A 19,361-nucleotide genomic window follows, 5' to 3' on the forward strand; every position below is an offset into this window, starting at 1 on the left:
GGCAGCAGGCAAAGAGAGAGCTTGTGCAGAGAAACTCTTGTTTTTAAAACCATCAGATCTCGTGAGACCCATTCACTAGAATGAGAACAGCATGGGAAAGACCCACCTCCATGATTCAGTTGTCTCCCACTGGGTTCTTCCCACAATATGCGAGTTAGGGGAGCTACGAGATGAGATATGCATGGGGACACAGAGCCAAGCCATATCATTCCACCCTGGACCCTCCCAAATCTCATATCTTCACATTTCAAAACCAATCGTGCCTTCCTAACAGTCTCCCAAAGTCTCAACTCATTTCAGCATTAACTCAGAAGTCCACAGTCCAAAGTCTCATCCGAGACAAGGCAAGTCCTTCCGTCTATGAACCTGTAAAATCAGAAGCAAGTTAGTTACTTTCTAGATACAATGGGGGTACAGGCACTGGATAAATACAGCCATTCCAAGTGGGAGAAATTGGCCAAAACAAAGGGGCTACAGGTCCCATGCATGTTCGAAATCCAGCACAACAGTCAAATCTTAAAACTCCAAAATGATCTCCCTTTACTCCATATCTCACATCCAGGTCATGCTGGTGCAAGAGTTGAGTTCCCATGATCTTGGGCAACTCTGCCCCTGTGGCTTTGCAGGGTATAGCCTTTCTCCTGGCTGCTTTCATGGGCTGGCAATGAGTGTCTGTGGCTTTTCCAGGTGCAAGGTGCAAGCTGTCAGTGGATCTACCATTCTGGGATCTGGAGGATGGTGGCCCTCTTCTCACAGCTCCACTCGGTGATGCCCCAGTAGGGACTCTGTGTGGGGGCTCCCACCCGACATTTCCCTTTCACACTGCCCTAGAAGAGGTTCTCCATGAGGACCCCACCCCTACAGAAAACTTCTGCCTGGGCATCCAGGCATTTCCATACATCTTCTGAAATCTAGGCAGAGGTTTCTAAACTTCAGTTCTTGACTTCTGTGTACTCACAGGCTCAACAACATATGGAAGCTGTCAAGGCTTGAGGCTTGCACCCTCTGAAGCCACAGCCTGAGCTCTACATTGGCCCCTTTCAGCCATAGCCGGAGCAGCGGGGACACAGGGCACCGAGTCCCTAGGCTGCACATAGCAGAAGGACCCTGAGTCCAGCCCACAAAACCATTTCTTCCTCCTAAAGCTCCGGGCCTGTGATGGGAGAGGCTGCTGTGAAGACCTCTGACATGCCCTGGAAACATTTTCCCCATTGTCTTGGGGATTAATATTGGGCTTCTTGTTACTTATGCAAATTTCTGTAGCCAGCTTGAATTTCTCCTCAGAAAATGGATTTTTTTTTTTTTTGCATTGTTAGTTTGCAAATTTTCCATACTTTTATACTCTGCTTCCCTTATAAAACTGAATACCTTTAATAGCACCCAAGTCACCTCTTGAATGCTTTGCTGCTTAGAAATTTTTTCCACCAGATACCCTAATCATCTTTCTCAAATTCAACATTCACAAATCTCTAGGGCAGGGGCAAAATGTCCCCAGTCTCTTTGGTAAAACATAACAAGAGTCACCCTTGCTCTAATTCCCAACAAGTTTCTCATCTCCATCTGAGACCACCTTAACCTGGACTTTATTGTCCTTATGACGATCAGCATTTGGGTCAAAGCCATTCAACAAGTCTCTAGGAAGTTCCGAACTTTGCCACATTTTCCTGTCTTCTTCTGAGTCCTCCAAACTTTTCCAACCTCTGCCTGTTACCCAGTTGCAAAGTTACTTCCATATTTTCGGGTATCTTTTCAGCAATGCCCCACTCTACTGGTACCACTTTACTGCATTAGTCTGTTTTCACGCTGCTGATAAACACATACCTGAGACTGGGCAATTTACAAAAGAAAGGGGTTTATTGGACTTACAGTTCCGTGTGGCTGGGAAGGCCTCACAATCATGGTGGAAGGCAAAGAGGAGCCATCCACATCTTACATGGATGGCAGCAGGCAAAGAGAGAGCTTGCACAGAGAAATTCTTGTTTTTAAAACCATCAGATCTCGTGAGACCCTTTCACTATAATGAGAACAGCACGGGAAAGACCCGCCCCCATGATTCAGTCATCTCCCACTGGGTCCCTCCCACAACACGTGGTAATTATGGAAGCTGCAAGGTGAGATTTGGGTGGGGACACAGAACCAAACCGTATCACCCAGCTAATTTTTTTTTTTTTTACAGAGATGGGTGTCTCACTATGTTGCCCAGCCTGGTTGCAAACTCCTGGCCTCAAGCGATCCTCTGCCTTGGGCCTCCCAAAGTGCTGGGATTACAGGGATCAGCCACCACACCCAGCCAGTCTCTGTGTACCTCTAACTCTCTCTTCTTCTCATAGGGCAAGTGAGGGGGCTGCCAGCAGCTCCAGTCTCAGCACATACCACACCCAACAGAAAGGCAGTTCCCCTCAACAGCTGTGGCAGAGGAGGCCTAGGAAGGACAGATTAGCTGGCTGGGGTTATTTCCCCCCCAACAACCAATCGCTGCCACCCAGGGGATGGGACACTCTGGTTAATCATCATCATCATAACCAGAGTCTGAAGAGCACGCCGTAGTTCACGCGGCATTTTCTTTCATGTCAGCTCCTTGGTCCCTACCATAGCCCTGGGAGGTAGAGAGAGAAGGAAGAGGTAAGAGGGTTGTGAGCACATTTTAGAGGTGAGGGAAATCAGACTGTGGACAGAGCCAAGGAGAATTTTCTGTGCTGCTCATGTATCTGAGAAGCCCATGTTGGTGGGACTGAGGCAGGCAGCTATTTCTCGAGTGTTTGTGCCTTCTGCCTAAAGACATTTACTTTGGGCACACTGGCCTGCCAGTGTTTATGCCCGGCCTGTGGACGAACGTGGAGCAGCTGAGTTCACAGCTGGCTTTGGCCATGCCCCGTTATCGGGCCTGCCGTGACACGCAAGGGGAAGGGAAAGGAAGAACCTAGGACTAGCGGTTTGCTGTAGCCAAGTCCCCACCTGCACATGGTGTCTTGTATCTGTGATCATTTGAGAGGCTTCTTCAGCCTCTGCCCAAGCATGAGGCAGAAGTGGCTAGACCAGATTTCCAGTGGTGAAAGTTCACCCCAGGGATGGGCAGGGTCCTGGGGAAGGTGCAGAGACAGGTGCCAGCCTTTGTGATGATCGGCCATCAGGGGAAAAGTTGGGTTCCCCCAAGGCAGGCTTATTCCTCCACACCAGTCCCCAGATGCTGAGAAGCAATGAACAGCCGGGGCTGGAATGAGTCACATGGCAGAGCACCTTCTCAGAGGGACTTGTTCCCCTCTTTGGTAAACAGACCTACTACTAGGCCTACTAAAAACACAAAAACAACCCCCACAAACCCTAGGCCAGATGCTTGTCATTTCCAAATCCTATTCTGAGTCTGAACAGCCGGGGCTGCGCCTGGCTCCCAGAATGTGCCACCACGCCAGCCTGCAGCTGTGGGTGGTGAATGAAGAGGACGTCGGAGTGCCCTGGAGTCAGTGGTTACGAGCCTCAGCCTGGTACCTCCAAGCAGCCAGGGCCCATCTAGAGAATGAGAAACAGCACAGTCAAAGAAATGTACCCACTGTCTTCCCAGAGGTGACGCAAGTTTGCATTTCAATTTTTTGCACAGGCCAAAATTTCAGAGGAGTGACTTCATCCAGGGCCTCGGCTAGCCCATATGGTTTGTTTGTGTAAAAGTGGAGGGTGGTGCCCCCTGGGGGGTGGATGTTTACAAAATGTATGATGCCCTTTCTGGTGGGTTAGTAGAGCACGAGCTAGATCTCAGCCCCTCTTCTGTGCACCCGGTGGGGGTCCCTTTGAGGGTACAACCTGCCCAACTTCCAGAGGCTCTGCCCTCATCATTCATAAAATGCAGTTTCCACTTGAGAGGACTCCTCCCTTTTTGGGGGTATGTCCTCCCTCAGGAGGGCTAACAGGGCTAACTTGGGCAGTATTGTAAAATCACTATCTCTTATTTTTATTCCACTTGATTTGGGCTCAAGGAGAGCTCAGTTTTTTGGCTGATGCTTTGTGTGTGACTCAGGATAGAGTCACTGGCCAGAGTCTCTGGAGAATTTGCTGCAAATTCCTAGGAGGTGAGGACCATTAGCTGGGTGGACTGAGGCTGACCTTCCCAAGGAGAGGGGAGCAGGTGAAGGAAACAGAGGTGGAGATGGAGGGAGAGGCTCTCTTTTACACATTGCAACGGAATTGGTATGACCTTTTGAAGTACAATGAATAGTACCTACCGGTATTTAAAACACACATGCTCTTTGACCCAGACATTCTATTGCTAGGAACTTATTCTATAAATAAATATATGCATATAATATATATTGGATATATATTTTTTATTGTGGCATGGTTTGTAATAACAACAAAGAATGGAAACTTCCAGAAGATTCATTGATGGGGGCTAGTTAAATATATAGTACTTGTATATTCTATGAATGGAGTATTATTTTGTCCTTTAAACTAATGAGTAGAAAAAAATGGAAAGATGTTAAAGATATATTGCTAAGTGGCATAAAAACAAAATATACAACAAAAAGCAAATTGTACAACATTGTATATAATCCTCTGGGCAAAACTTGCTGAAGAGTGATAATTTGCCCATTCTGAGCTGCATCTCTTTAAATTTATGGAAACTGGAAGGCTGAGGTTATGTTGTAAGAAACCAAACCCCAAACGAACCCACCCACCCACCGTTGCTGCCCCTCCACCACCCAGCCCCTAAGGATGCCTGTCCTTTCCTCTTCTTCCCTCCCAGCCTCCTGTATGAGCGCCCCTGAGCTCCTTTTGACAGAAGATGCTCCAGGAATCTAGTTATGCCTAGGACTCTTGAAGCCCGCCCGGGTTCCGCCCTCAGTATACCCTGACGTGTCCTCATCTCCTCGGGGAAGAGGGAGAACAGTCTGCCTGCTCTTTGAGAGACTGAGGGGCCACTGGCCTGGAGCAGAATTGTCTCAAGGCATGAGTTTCCTTCCACATCAGATTCCTATGGACAGTGAGGAGATGTCACAAAAAATTTATGCCAACACTCAGTTTGTCCCTCCTGTATTCCTTTCTGTCCCTGCCTGAGTCCAGCAGTGATGGGCAGGTTTCAGCAACAAAGTCCAGGGGTAACGAGGGTCAGAGTTGTGGCTGACCTCAGGTCTGCGGAGCTCTGTCAGGAGACCAGGTCAGGGCAAAGAGAGGGGGGTGCACGTTCAAGAATCTTGAGGGCTGTTGGAGAAGATCTGAGGACAGGGCCACAGAACCATCCTTTTCTGATCCAGTCCCCCGAAGCACTTTGCTCATGTGGGATGAGTGGACATTCCAGGCTGGAAAGTGGGGAGCTGGGCCTGGGTGACATGCCAAGACCCCACCTCTACAAAAAATAGAAAAATTAGCCAAGTGTGGTGGGCACTGGTAGAGTGGCACTACTAGGGAGACTGAGGTAGGAGGATCAATGAAGTCCGCGAGGTTGAGGTTTAAGTGAGCTGTGATTGCACCACTGCTCTCCAGCCTGGGTGACAGAGGGAGACCCTGTCTCAAAAAAAGTGGGGAGCTGGGTCTTGGCTGACATCGAGTCATTTGTTCCTGGGTGAAGTTATTCCCTCCTGGAGTGACTCCCCAGTCCTGCTGTCCTCACCCCTCCAGTGTGGTAAATGCACCATCCCTCTTCTGTTTCTTTTGTTGTTGTGTTTTTGTTTTTTTTGTTTTTTTTTTTTTGCTTTTTTCTTTGAGACGAGTCTCACTCTGTCGCCCAGGCTGGAGTGCAGTGGCATGATCTCGGCTCATTGCAAGCTCCGCCTCCCGGGTTCACGCCACTCTCCTGCCTCAGCCTCCCGAGAAGCTGGGACTACAGGTGCCCGCCACCATGCCCAGCTAATTTTTTGTATTTTTAGTAGAGATGGAGTTTCACCGTGATCTCGATCTCCTGACCTCATGATCTGCTCGCCTCTGCCTCCCAAAGTGCTGGGATTACAGGCGTGAGCCACTGCACTCAGCCCTGTTTCTTTACTATTTGCTGAAAATAAAAATCTGTCTGCATGGGGTAGGAAGGGCCTGAGACCTGGGAAGAGCTCTTTGGAATTTGAAAGTGTTCTCGGTGTCACTGGACCTATGTGTTTCTCACGGCAAACGTCGCCCCTCCAGTCAGTCTTAAATAAACATCTTGCAACCTCCTACTTGCCTGGGCGTCTGAAGGACAACACACACAACATTATTTCTCCCCACTGACTGACAATTGAGTTCAGTGTTCTCTGCAGCTTGCACTTGGCCACAGAGGCGAACGCAAGGTGTTTCATGATGTAGACATCACAATTCTACGACACGAAGACTTGGGCAGGGGCCTGGTGCCACCAAGGGGCCTCCCCCGGACCATCTCCCCAAGAAAAGGGCTCTGTCCTTGTGAAGGGGGAGTGGAGCTGGCAGAAGAGAAAGGTGGAGAGTAAATATCCACCAGAAGGCCTGGGAGCACAGCAGATGTTGGGCAAAAGCCAGCTGATTAAAAAAGAGGCCTTTAACTTCACTTTCTTTCTTTTTCTTTTTTTTTGAAAGAAGAAAAGACAAAGGCTGGGAACAAACTTTTACTTGTGTCCCCTTGGAGTAAATGCCCAGATAGTCTGCTTACATCAACTTAGCATCTTTCAACCCCAGACCTTCGGTCCCCATGGTCTGGGACAGATATTATCTTCGTTTTAGAGGTTGGGAAACTGCGGCACAGAATTAGGAAGCTAATTTCCCAGGGGATCCTGGTGATGCCAAGGACAGAGCCCTACGGGGAGCCTGCTGGAGCTGGTGCCATGTTGCTTCAAGGCCAGACACACTCGCTTATCCTGGACCCGCAGATGAAAAGGGCTTTAGAGTTGACGCTCCTCCCGCACCTGGAATGCACCTGAGGCCTTGTCGATCCCTTCTTCTCCAGGACACTCGGGGAGCAGCGTGGCTCTTTGCCACCCTTGCCGAATTCCGAGGGTGATGGGAGGGAGGGCAGCCAGGGATAGGGTTCTTTCTCTTGTGTTTTTGCTGTTTTTGGCAGTCCTTCAATGACTGGGGATGAATGACCAGGATGATCGCCCCATCACATGTTGTTGGGGGAAACTCAAACAAGAGGGCGGGCTCCCTGAAGACAACAGTGGCTTTAGGTGACCCAAAGCAGAGAGGGACATAGACTGGCCAACAAGCAAGTCATAGGGACCTACAGAGGAGTGTCCCCCAAAGGGGTTATCCAGATGGAGGGACTTGAGTTTCGCCTGCTTGAGCAGGGGTGGTGAGGCCTGCTTCACCCGCCCAGGGTGCTGTCCCTGCTGCGCCGAACTGCCAGAACTCTACAGATGGGAGCAGGCTGCGGCCAACTTCCCCAGCTTTTGAAAATCCTGCATCTTAATTAGTTCCCTACTGCTTTTGTACATGGCCCACATTTTAATAGTCTCCAGGCTTCTCCACCATTTGCTCTCTGATGTTTGGTGCGATTTCTCTTCTTCTCAAGACAGTGCCCATGGCTCCTCCGACACCCTCCCAGTCCGGGAACAACTTAAGGAACGCCGAGGTGCCAAGCATGTAACCTGAGATTGATGAGCCTGTCAGCGGCTCCTTCTGCCCCCAGCCTTCCCCCTCTGCCGTGTGCTCTTCAGATGGATGAGCCAGGCGGGGGTGGGCAAGAGGGGGGAGATGGAGGAAGGGACCCGCGGAGCCTCGAGCCAGGTGTGAGCCAATGGACAACGCGACCTTCTCCCGGCCTGCAGAGGAGTCTGGCTGTGTCCTTCCGAAGGGGAAGGATGCCCCGGCTCCCACCCCCATCTGTCAGTGCTTATCTGGCTCTGGGCAGGGGGGGTTGCCTGAGCTTGGTACGGCTGGGAGAATGGATGCCTTCAAGTGCATCAGGGGGAAATGACCAGTCATTTATCTCTTTCCTGCAGTGTCAGAGCCTGCAGCCATCCATCTGGAGGCCTGCACCGGCAGCTTCATCAGCTCTGGTTGGCCTCATGAGAAGGGGAGCTGGAGCGAGGAGGGCAGGGCATGCAGCCCCCACTCAGGCTGTGTCTATTATGTGCTGGAAGTGATCTGCTCCTTTTGCCTTCCTGTGAGTCTCAGGAAAGGAGCAGGTACCGAGGGATGAAGTCTGGATGTCCTTGGCTCTGCCTATGTTCCCCAGCTTTGCTGGTATTCTGCAGGGCTCTGGGAGCTTGGGCTGGCCAAGGAGGTGGGCCGGCAGCAGGCAGTGAGCAGGGCAGTGGCATGGCTGCTGCCAAGTTTCCACGGCCATATTTTGCTGTGGGACCTGGCAGAGCTACGTGTAGAGCATGGATTGTGAGTCGGAGGAATCACCCAGTTATACCATCGCCTGCTCACCTGTACCTCTGCCCACTGGGAGGTGGGCACCTAACCTGTACCTCTGCCCACTGGGAGGTGGGCACCTCACCTGTACCTCTGCCAACTGGGAGGTGGACACCTTGATTATGAGGGCCCATCGTTTTTTCATCTGTATCCCTAGCACCCAGCATGAGGCTTGGCACATGGTCCACGGGCAGTGAAGATTTCTAAAGGGATGAGGGGAAGAGACATGTCTGGTGTTTGATCTCAACCTTGGAGAACATGACCTAGCTCTCATCATCTCCGCTGCACAGATGAGGGAGGCTCCGCCAGGGAGGAGAGGGCTGGGGCTGCTGACCTTGGCTTCCCTTGCGGTTCCCAGCCTGGCCGGGGGACCCAAGTGTTGCCATCTTGCCTCTTTGGTTCTGGGTTGTAGGGGTCTTCCCTGTCCAAATATCCTTGTTCTGCTGGAGGAGAGGCATCAAACAGGGATCACAGGGCCTAGGTTCAAGTCTAGATCCCTCTACCCACTGGCTTTGTGATGTTGGACAATTTCCTAACCACTCCTACCCCAGTCCTTCATCTGTGAGATGTGGGTCACGGTGGTTTTGCAGGGTTATTCTGAGAGGCGTGTGGGATGGAGGGTGGAGGACTTGGCAAGTGTGAGGAGGCACTGTGATGCCACCTCCGCACTGCACTGCTGGGTGGGTCTCTGCAACACAGTTCCCGTCCCCAGCACCGACAATGAATTTGCTGCAGATAGCTCGCTGCCTCGCTGGAAAAGTGTGTGCCATCTGGCCCAGAATGGCAACTCGTTCTGCCTTAGAGTCTATTCATTTTATTTTATTTATTTATTTTTAGAGACGAGCCTTGCTGTGTTCCTCAGGCTATATTTGAACTCCTGGGTTCAAGTGATCCTCCTCCTGCCCCTGCCTCCTGAGTAGCTGGGAATTCAGGCATATGCCACCATGCCCAGCTCTGTCTTAAAGCCTTTTAAAAGCTCCCTGTCTATAGATGACCTAGAACTTGGCTGTGGGACCTCACTCCTGTGTCCCAGAACTCAGACCTGAGGCACCCATGGCCCAGGGCACAGAGATGAACTCGGAAGGCCTCCTCTCTGCTTTTACTACACCTGTTAGACCACGGTATGCCAGGCCAGGCCCATGTGGCTGGATCTTTTTCCCTGCCCTTGGGCTAGGCTGGTCCACTTTCTTCTTGAAGAACCATTTCTCCATGGGCTCACCCTGGTATGGCTTCACACCTTTGCCCCCTTTGCACTGACACCAGCCTCCCTACTTGGCCTCCACCCTGGTTCACTGGTGGGGAAGCCCCCTGCTCAGGGGACTGCTCCCCAGTGCCTACTGCCCCCAGGACACATCTAAGAACCACAATGTAAGTACCATGAGGACAGAGCTCTGTCCATATCGTGCATAGCTCCCTCCTCAAGCACCAGACTCATTAAGAGGCTCCATACATTTTGCAGTAACTCCTCACTGGTCACCCCACATCTGCTCCGACACCCTTCACTTATTCTCAGAGTGATTCTGTTAACATGTAGGCATCATTATATCATGCTTTGCTCAACACCTCCAGCGCCTTGCCATTGCACTTGGGTGGACACCAACATTCTTGCAGGTGCCTACATGGCCTTCAGTGCCCCTGTAGCTCTCCAAGCTGGTCTCCTATCATCCCCCTGGCTCACCCTGCCCCAGGCAGATGGGCTGGCTTCAGAGCTTTTGCACTGAAGGCTCCTTTGCCTGGAACGTCTTTGCCTGGATGTCAGCGTAGCCCCCTCCCTCTCTTCCTTCAGGCTTGCACTTTCCTGGCCACATTTAAAAGTGTAACCCCCTCCCATCACCCTGACACTCCAACTTCTCCTCCTTGGCTCTGTTTTTCCTCCAAAGCACTGATTACCATCTGTCACGCTGAAGGTTTCACTTGTTTGCTTCATGCATTGTTTCTCTCCTGCTAGAATATAAATTCTATGAGGGCCGGGATTTTTGTCCCTTTTCTTCAGAGTCATTGCCCCAGCACCTAGAACAGAGTCGATACATAGTAGGTGCTTGATGATTACTTGTCAAATGAAGGGATAAAGTAGGTTATCTTCCATTGTGGCTCTGCCATGATTTTTTTCCCCCGAAGCTGCAGGAGCAATGGCCACCCTGGACTTGGAGCAGCACCAGTGTCTCTGCTTTCCAGCTGCGTCTCATTCTCAGCTTCTTCCATCCTCTTACCTGCCTCAGATTCCATCCGTTTCCATCCCCGCTGGGTTCATGCCCATGGAGGGGTTAGCTGTGCCTCACTCACCATGTCTGGTGGTCTTAGAGTGTCAGAAAGGTGAGGGGTTTTTGCTGAAAAGCACAAGGAGAGGGAAACTGTAGGAGGTGGAAAGAAGGGAGCTCACACGTATTTAGCATTCTACCTGTGCCAGGCACTACATATGTGTTATCTTCTTTGGCCCCATAACACTAGTGGGAAGTGGGTTTTGTTCTCCCAGTTTTACAGATAAGAGATCAAGGCCAAGTGTGTGCTTTAGGGTAATGGCTGAGAGTTCATCCCAGAGTAGCTTTTTGCACTTTCCAGTTGTCTGTATTCCTTTGAACTATGCATTTTTTTTTTTTTTTTTTTTGAGGCAGTGTCTCACTCTGTCACCTAGGCTGGAGTGCAGTGGCTTGATCTTGGCTCACTGCAACCTTCCCCTTCCAGGTTCAAGTGATTCTCCCACCTCAGCCTCTCTAGTCGCTAGGACTACAGGTGCATATGATCACGCATAGCTAATTTTTGTGTTTTTTGGTAGAGATGGGGTTTCACCAGGTAGGTCAGCTGGTCTCAAAGTCCTGACCTCAAGTGATCTACCCGCCTTGCCTCCCAAAATATTGGGATTATAGGCATGAACCACTGCGCCCAGCCTGAATTTTTATTTATTATTATTTTTTATTCCCTCCAAGCTTTATTAAGGCATAATTGACAAATAAAAATTATATATATTTATGGCATACAATGTGATGTTTAAATATATGTATACATTGTGAAATGACTAAATGAAGCTAGTTAATGTATCTATCAGTCCACATTCTTGTCATTTTTTTGTGTGTGGGTGAGAACATTTAAGATCAACTCTCTCAGCAGTTTTCATTGCTAATAACTGGAGTCACCATGCTGTACAACAGATCTCCAGAACATATTCATCCTGTCTAACTGACACTCTGTACCATCTGACCAGCCTCTCCTGATTCCCTGACCTTGCCTTTGGAAATGCTGCCCGCACTCTGTCCACTCCCACCACCCTCCCCGTCCTCACCCTCCTGGTAGCTGCATTTACCTGGTCTGCTGGCAGCTCAGTGGTGAGCTTCCTTGGGCAGTGTGGGTGTTTTTCTGTATCTCGGGGTGGGAGAATGCTTATCTGTGGTCTTGATATCTGGATGCTGGAACCCATCCTGGCATGTCTACTTAGGGGTGAGAGGGTAGGCACAGCAGAGGCCATATGGGGGAGGGATGAGTCCTCCTGTTGTATGGATATCCTGAGATTCTGAAGCAAGTGGTAACAGGGCCTGCAGGGTGCAGCCTGGGTGATGGGTCCTCAATGTGAACCTCATCTATTTTGAGCTTTATGAGTCACAAAACAGGGAGTCAAAGGCGGCCAAGAAAGTGGCACCCCTAGGGAATGAGCAGATGGATCCCTAGGCCTGCCACCATCTTAGGAAATCAGGTCTCTGACCCCCCTCCCCAGTCTCTTCCCCTGTGAGGTGAGAGATAACAATGCCTCCCTCCCTTCTCCCTCCTCACGAGTCTGACAGTCTGATGGGGATAAATGAAATAATGATTCTTAAGCGCCTTTCTCCTTTGTGTAAGTTGGTGTATAAATCCAAAGAAATATGATGAGCTTAACTCCTCAAAATAATAAGCACCCAGACGAGAAAACTGCACGTTTGTATTTTTAAAGGAAAACTAGAGGCAGCTAAAAAAAAAATTGAGCACTCATGATCTAGCAGGAGGATTCTTTGCCATTGTCTGTGGGATTTCTCCCTCCCTTTTGCACCATAACTCTATCTCCAGGCCCCTGCGTCAGAGGGAGCCCATGATGGATGGACGGATGGATGTGCCTTGTCGGGGTGCTTCACCACAATTTCCCTTGGGGCAGTCTGTCTGTTGGCAGAGCACACTGCCTCCCGAAAGATGGTATCTCTTGCAAACTCGACAGCTAACAGACAGCTCCTCTCCTTGTATATTTCCCCAAAGAAGAACTGTCTTAATCTGTTTTCTATACGGCATATTTTATTATAATCCATATACGACTCTCAGGTTTCCAATCCTCCATCCTGAGCCAAATAACGAAGGAGAAGGAGTCAGAGGCTTGGGGAGCTCATGACATTCGTGGCGTTTGCATTTTTAAATGACCTGGGATTTAATTACTCACTGTGCTCCCATGTTGCACTTTCAGACTCATCTCGCCTGCATCCTGTTAATGAGCTCGGTGGCTCCAACAACCCAGTGGAAGCTTTGCTTTCAGTGCGTTGGGTGGCAGGCTTGGGGCACCTGTGTCAAAAGCTTGTGGCTTTGATCTGCACCCAAGAGGATGGCTGCCCTGTCTGTAGCCCTGAAGAGAAGAAGCCACTGCTTTTGGCTGGACATTTTTTTTTTCTTTTTTGCTTTTATTTGTGCTTTCTTTGGTTGTTTTTTTAAAAGACTTCCTATGCTTCAATCCTTGTTTGTCTAGGAGGTTTTTTCTTATTTAGAAACCGATTTGCTTCGGTTTGCACAGAAGCTGTCTCTGGTGTGATGGATCGTGCTGGAAGTCACCCAAGGAGTATCTCTGTTCCCAATTAGAAGTAGAGGCAGAGCTGCTTACGGGGGCCCAGGGAGGCGGCTGGCTTGGGTGACAGCTGCTGCCGCTGTGGAGAGAGTAACGATCCATGGGTTTATATCCATGTGTATAAAATCAGGCTAATTTAAAGATGAATTATGTGTGTGTTTTGGACCATTTTCTTTTAATGTTAAAGATTCAATGGCTCCTGTAGGGTTATGCGGGCCCCAAATTTGTGTGAGGTTCAAAATGAGTACACTTTAAAAAAATATTAAATCCTATATCCAGATGGGCCATAATCAAATAAAATTGAATAAATGAAATCCCTAAGGGCTCAAAAGAAGTGTGTCTGGGACATACTTTGTGCAAGGGCTTGAACCTGTTACCTTTCTTTCCCCTTCACTCTGGGACCTCCTGTGGTCAGGAGGCAGCGTGCACCCTGTGTTTGTTTGTAGGGAGGGGTGGCTACCCTTTCACTCTGACCTTGCAGGCCTTACCCATCATGCTTTGCAACCAGGGTTTGCAGTGGTCCGCTAGAACTCTCTTGGAATGGTACACAGCAGGTATTACCTACGCAACATTAAGAACCACAGCAGTGGCTCACGCCTGTAATCCCGGCACTTTGGGAGGCCGAGGCGGGTGGATCACCTGAGGTCGGGAGTTCCAGACCAGCCTGACCAACATGGAGAAACCCCATCTCTACTAAAAATACAAAATTAGCTGGGCCTGGTGGCACATGCCTGTAATCCCAGCTACTAGGGAGGCTGAGGCAGGAGAATTGCTTGAACCTGGGAGGCGGAGGTTGCGGTGAGCCGAGATCGTGCCATTGCACTCCAGCCCGGGCAACAGAGCGAGACTCTGTCTCAAAAAAAAAAAAAAAAAAAAACCACAGTAAAATTCTTTCCAGTTTTTGGAAGCAAAGTCATAGTCAATGTTACTTTTAATGCTGCAAACCTGCACTGTAGATTGTGGTAGCTGGTAACCACGTGTGGCTGTGGAGCACTTGAAATGTGGCTAGTCTGAATTGAGATACGCTCTAAGTGGAAAATACCCACCAGACTTTGGAGACAATGCAGATAAAAGAATGTAAAATTTTGCATCCATATTTTTATATTGATTTCATGTTGAATGGCAATGTTTTAGAAATATCAGATGAGATAAACTATCTTATTAAAATTAATGACACTTGACTTTCTTCCTTTTTGTGCATGTGACTACTGGTAAGTTAAAAATTACATAAATGGCCCGTATTACATTTCTGTTGGACAGTGCAGCTGTAACATTGAAATAAAAACTATTCAAACTTCGGGAATTACATCTAGCATTTTTAGGATACTTACAATGCTGTAGATTCTTTACATATATGATCTAATTTTGAATCTAAGTTTTGAATAGAATAAAACAAAAATTGATAAGCCTCATCTTCTACCCTATTTATCACACTAGTTTTTTTTTTTTGTGGATTATTTTAGAGTTTCTTTATGCAGTGCATTACCATGTTTGATTCGCCAACACTGTGAAATAGATACTATGACCACACCCATTTAACACATATGGAAATAGAGGCTTAGGTTACATAGCTAGCCCATGGTTCCTTTACTAATACATGGCAAGGCTAGGGTTTGACTTCAGGGCTGTCTGAAGGCAGAATCTATAGGAGCCAATCAAATATTGTGGTAATTAGGGAAGCATGATGCCACTAAATGTCTCTGTGACCCTGGGAGAATCTCTATATCTTTCTGTGCTTCACTTTCCTGTTTAAGGGATTGGACTCGTGATGCTATTGGAGATCCCGTCTTGCTTTTTCTATTTCACTTTTCCCATTTGGTTCTGTTTTCCCTCTTGATTCTTTTACTGTGCCTATCTAGTAAAGGTTGGTTAAAGAGGACCAAGAGAGTAGATTCAATTACAGGAAAGCAGGATGGAGGCATATTTAGCAGAGGAGGAAGGAGGAGCAGGAGAAGGAAGAGGGGGAAGTTCACTATTGATGGAACATTCTATAGTTTGTAGATACTGTTGCAGAATGGTGAACATGGCATGGGGATGGTCATATAGAGCAGAACCCAAAACCGTGACACGAAACTGCCCTCATCCTCAGCTAAAGATCTGCCTTTTATCCTGAAATACGGAAACTAGGGAGTGAGTCTCAGAATGCAATGAAAATGCATAAAGGTTTGGAAAAAGATTTTTCAAGGAAGGACCACAGAGAGACAGGGTGGAGTCCATGCAGCCTAATTAGGTGATTGGGTCTGGAGGCAGACTGAGTTCAAGGCTGAGCTTTGCCTCTTACCAGCTGTGTGATATCAAGCAAGTTCTCAACCTCTACAAGCAACACTGCTCTCATCTGTAAAATGGGTTAATAACTGTGCTCTTGGGTGTAGTGGGGATTGATATGTAGCAGTAACAGCTGCTAAGTTTTGAATGTTTGCTGCTTTCCAAGCCCTCTGCATGTACACGGATGTACCAAAGCCCAGTCAGGCTCAGTCTGAGCCTGTCAACCACTAATAAGAATACAATGAGTGGGGGCCCTTGTCATGATTTCAGTGACATCTCGGAAGGATCATTCAGCTGCATTCTCATCCTACTGTGTGGCTTTTGGTGGTTACTTAACTTCTCTGGGTCTCGGGTGACTCATCTACAAAATGAGATGATTGAATTAGATGATCTGTAAGGTCTTTTCTAGCTCTAAAATGCTGTACAATTCTGGGAAATAACACTAATAAATAGGATTTATTTAGTGCTGCGAAGGCTAAGGGGGATATTAAAATATGAACTTCAACTCTATGTATATATGATTATTATAAGTTTGAGGGATCGTGGCCAGCTGTTCTCTTTTGACTGAGGACAGAACATGAGGCAACACATGCTCATTGCTTTAGATTAGACGTTTGAAGACTTTTCTGACTTGGGAGAAAGAGTAATATGTCATCAGAGCAGGCTGTGGAGCTGCACACCCTGAACTCATTAAAGCAGACAGTTGGCTGTTTTTCTGACACTCGCCTTAAATGTAACTTCATCACACAGGCCTTCCCTGACTCCCTGATCTAAGGTAGACCCCTCTACGTTTGTTCTTTCACATTTCATTCTGTTGTTTTCCTCCGTAGCACTTAAGACCATTCGTAATTGCATTTTGATTTTGTATTTAGCATTTAGTACCTGTCTCTTTGGATTGGAAGCCTCCTAAAGGCAGGGCCTGTCTTTATTTGGTTCGCCTCCTGTGTCCCTAGTCCCAGCACAATGGTGGTCACATGGCAGGTACTCAGTAAATATTTGTTGTATGAGTAGATGGATCCAGAGGTGGCTGATTTTGTGGTAGCGCTTCTTGATGAGAAGTGGATCCTTTGCTCTCCTTTTTAGGTAAGAAAAATCCCAAAGACTTTGTCTCTCGAGATTTTAGATGCTGTTTCTCCTTCCCACCTTCTTTTTCTGGGGGCTGGTCACCCACGGGTGTGCATTTGTTCAGTTATAATAGATGCCTGCGTGCCCCTTCCTTGTAAATTGGTCAGACTCTCTCTGTTTCTGGTGGAGGAAATGGAAAGTGTAGGTAGGGTTCTGTTGGAGTCGGGATAGAGCCCAGTGGAGCAGGCTTGATGGTGCTGCTCTTTCCATTTGCCCCTGCAGATCCCTGCTTTTCCGTCTTCACCCTGCTTGGACCTCAGCAGGCTGTGTGAAGGGGGCTCCCTTCCCCTCTTGCTTCCATTTAAGGTTGGTGCGTGGGAGAGGACGCAGCAGGCTGATGCAGGATGGATGGAGAGAGTGGTTGGGCTGTTCCTTCCCTTGGTTCCTGGCCTCTGCAAGCCACAGCTCCTGTCCCGGGGCTCTGCTAATGGTGCTGTCTTTAGGTTCTTGCAAGCACTCTCCCTCTGTCCCTCTAAAAATAGCAGCAGTGGTCATGGCTCCTCCCCACCCTCACCCCTGCCCCAAACCCACCTGGGGTGCTTTACCTTATTGGATCCCTTAATCTCCTCCCCCCATCTCTGTAAATAGTCCCTACACTAAACTCTCAATACCCCCACAAAGGCAGGCCATTCATCTCTCCTGTTTTCTAGGGCACCACTGCATCATAGTTCCTGCCCCCGGCTTACCTGGCACAATGGTAGGGACCACATATCAAACTGTGGCAGTGTGGGGGTATGAGGTGCAGGATCAGAGGAGAGGTTGAAGAAATATTTTGTAGTAAATCAGAATGATCACCTGTACCTTAGGTTGGTATGTTTAATTGAAAAAACAGCAGGGGATGGTGGCTCCTGCTTGTAAGCCCAGTGCTTTGGGAGGCTGAGGCAGACGGATTGCTTGAGGCCAGAAGTTTGAGGCTGCAGTGAGCTATGATAGTGCCACTGTACTCCAGCCTGGTGACAAAGTAAGACCCTGTCTGTAAAAGAGAAATGAAAGGAAGAAAGAAAAGAAAGGAAGGAAGGAAAGAGGGAGGGAGGAAGGGAGAAAGGAAAGAAAGGAAAAAAGAAAGAGAAAGGAAAGAAAGAAAGAAGGGAAGGAGGGAGGGAGAGAAAGCAAAGAAAGGAAGGAAGCAAAGAAAGAAAAGAAAAGAAAAGAAAGAAACACACCAGCCCTCTGTCAGGTCAGGAGCTCGGGACACCTGGAGGAAGGGGTTCAGCTTCTCTACGGTCTCTCTTCTGGGCAGGGCTGGCTCGGGTTGCCACTTCTCTGCTGGCTTGGTGACCTCAAGCCCCAGGTAGCTGATCAAACTCCTGATACCTTCAGAAAAAAAGGTCGTGGTATGCGGCCGTGCAGTGGCCACTCTGCTTATCCGGGGCCTGTGAGGCATTCGCCCTTGCTCCTTCTCTTCCCGTGGCTTTTGAGGCTCTCATTTCCCCCTGGGTGGATGAGAATAGCCTCTCTCAGGCTGAACTAGCTTTTCATGGAGGAAGCCAGAGCTGGGCAGCCAGCATGGCCATGAGGGGGTCATGGGGTTGCCAGACAAGAGCTGGGATAGGAGGAAATGAGCATACTTGGTTGCCAGCATTGTGCATTGCTTGAGTTTTCAAAATACTTTAACGCAACTGAACACATTTCTCCTTACAAAACCACCTGTGGGGTTGGGCGTTGTTATCCTCGCTTTGCGGATGCAGTAAGGGCTCCAGGCTCCCGACACCTGCCTTGCCCGATGTCCTGGCTGGAGAGGCAGAAGCATGGCCGTGTGAGCCCACATCCACTCCGCACCCTTTCTGCTCTGGCTCAGCTTCCTCTGGGGGTGTGGGCGTGATCGGAATCTGTCTCTGGATTATGAAATGGAGATGGAAAAGCTGGACAGGGCCCCAGTGTTCCTCTCCCTCCAGAAGTCCTCCTCAGGAGCCCTGGGCCCTGCGTGTCCTCCAGGACTGTCCCTCCTGCCCTGCCTGCTTCTAGTGTCCTGACCTGCCTTTCTATCTTTGTTTTTCAGAAGTGGAGCTTCCCCTGAAGAAGGATGGGTTCACCTCAGAAAGCACCACCCTGGAAGCCTTGCTCCGCGGCGAGGGGGTTGAGAAGAAGGTGGATGCCAGGGAGGAGGAAAGCATCCAGGAAATACAGGTATTTCCGCACCTGCTGGGGACCCCACAGAGGGTTCCTGTCTCCATAGAGCCTCCAGAACTCCAGCGCTGGCTTGGCTCCAGATCCTCCCCTCAAGGGCTGGGGCTGAGTTTCAGACTGCCTCGTTTCTATAGTGGCCAGGAAGCTCCCAAATTCTTTTCTGACTTAACCTATCTTCTGAAGGAGTCATTCATTGGCTTCACCTCGGTTCCCCTCCCTCTCTTCTGTCTATCTATTCAAAGTGAATTTGTTGGGCCTAGTGAACACAGGGACTGTGTGGGGTCCCAGAGACACAGGGTGGACAAAACAGTCTGAATCCTTGTCCCCATGGAACCAAGAGTCCTTCATCTAGGCTCAAAATGTGGGAGTGTCTGCTCCAGCTAGGGCCATGTGACTCCGGCTCGCCTGCCCCCCACCCTCACACCCAGCCTCGTTGGTCCCCATGACTGCACACTCCCTTTCCCAGCAGCGCCCAGCCATTCCTCAAGCCCATGCAGTCTTCACCCTTCAGGCAGATGGCTGCTCTATCCCCATGGGTCCACCACCCTCTATCCATGCTACTTCTAAAACTCTCACTGAATGGGATTATAATGGTGCACACCTACCATTTCTTTTTCTTTTTGTTTTTGAGACAGAGTCTTGCTCTGTTGCCCAGGCTAGAGTGCAGTGGCACGATCTCGATCTCGGCTCACTGCAACCTCTGCCTCCCAGGTTCAAGCGATTCTTGTGTCTCATCCTCCCGAGTAGCTGGGATTACAGGCATGTG

At 49.1% G+C, this 19,361-nt stretch overlaps 1 protein-coding gene across 1 annotated transcript in view; it reads left to right on the forward strand.

Annotated features, from left to right (window-relative positions):
• DPF3 (D4, zinc and double PHD fingers, family 3) overlaps positions 1-19,361 on the forward strand; it is a 222,037-nt gene that overhangs the window by 91,419 nt on the left and 111,257 nt on the right. The window contains exon 4 of the mRNA XM_011949621.1: positions 18,468-18,595. Coding sequence (XP_011805011.1) covers positions 18,468-18,595 — 128 coding nt within the window. The remainder of the gene's footprint in view (positions 1-18,467; positions 18,596-19,361) is intronic.

This window comes from Colobus angolensis, unplaced genomic scaffold (assembly GCF_000951035.1).
Source record: "Colobus angolensis palliatus isolate OR3802 unplaced genomic scaffold, Cang.pa_1.0 Scaffold3, whole genome shotgun sequence".
Classification (NCBI taxonomy): domain Eukaryota; kingdom Metazoa; phylum Chordata; class Mammalia; order Primates; family Cercopithecidae; genus Colobus; species Colobus angolensis.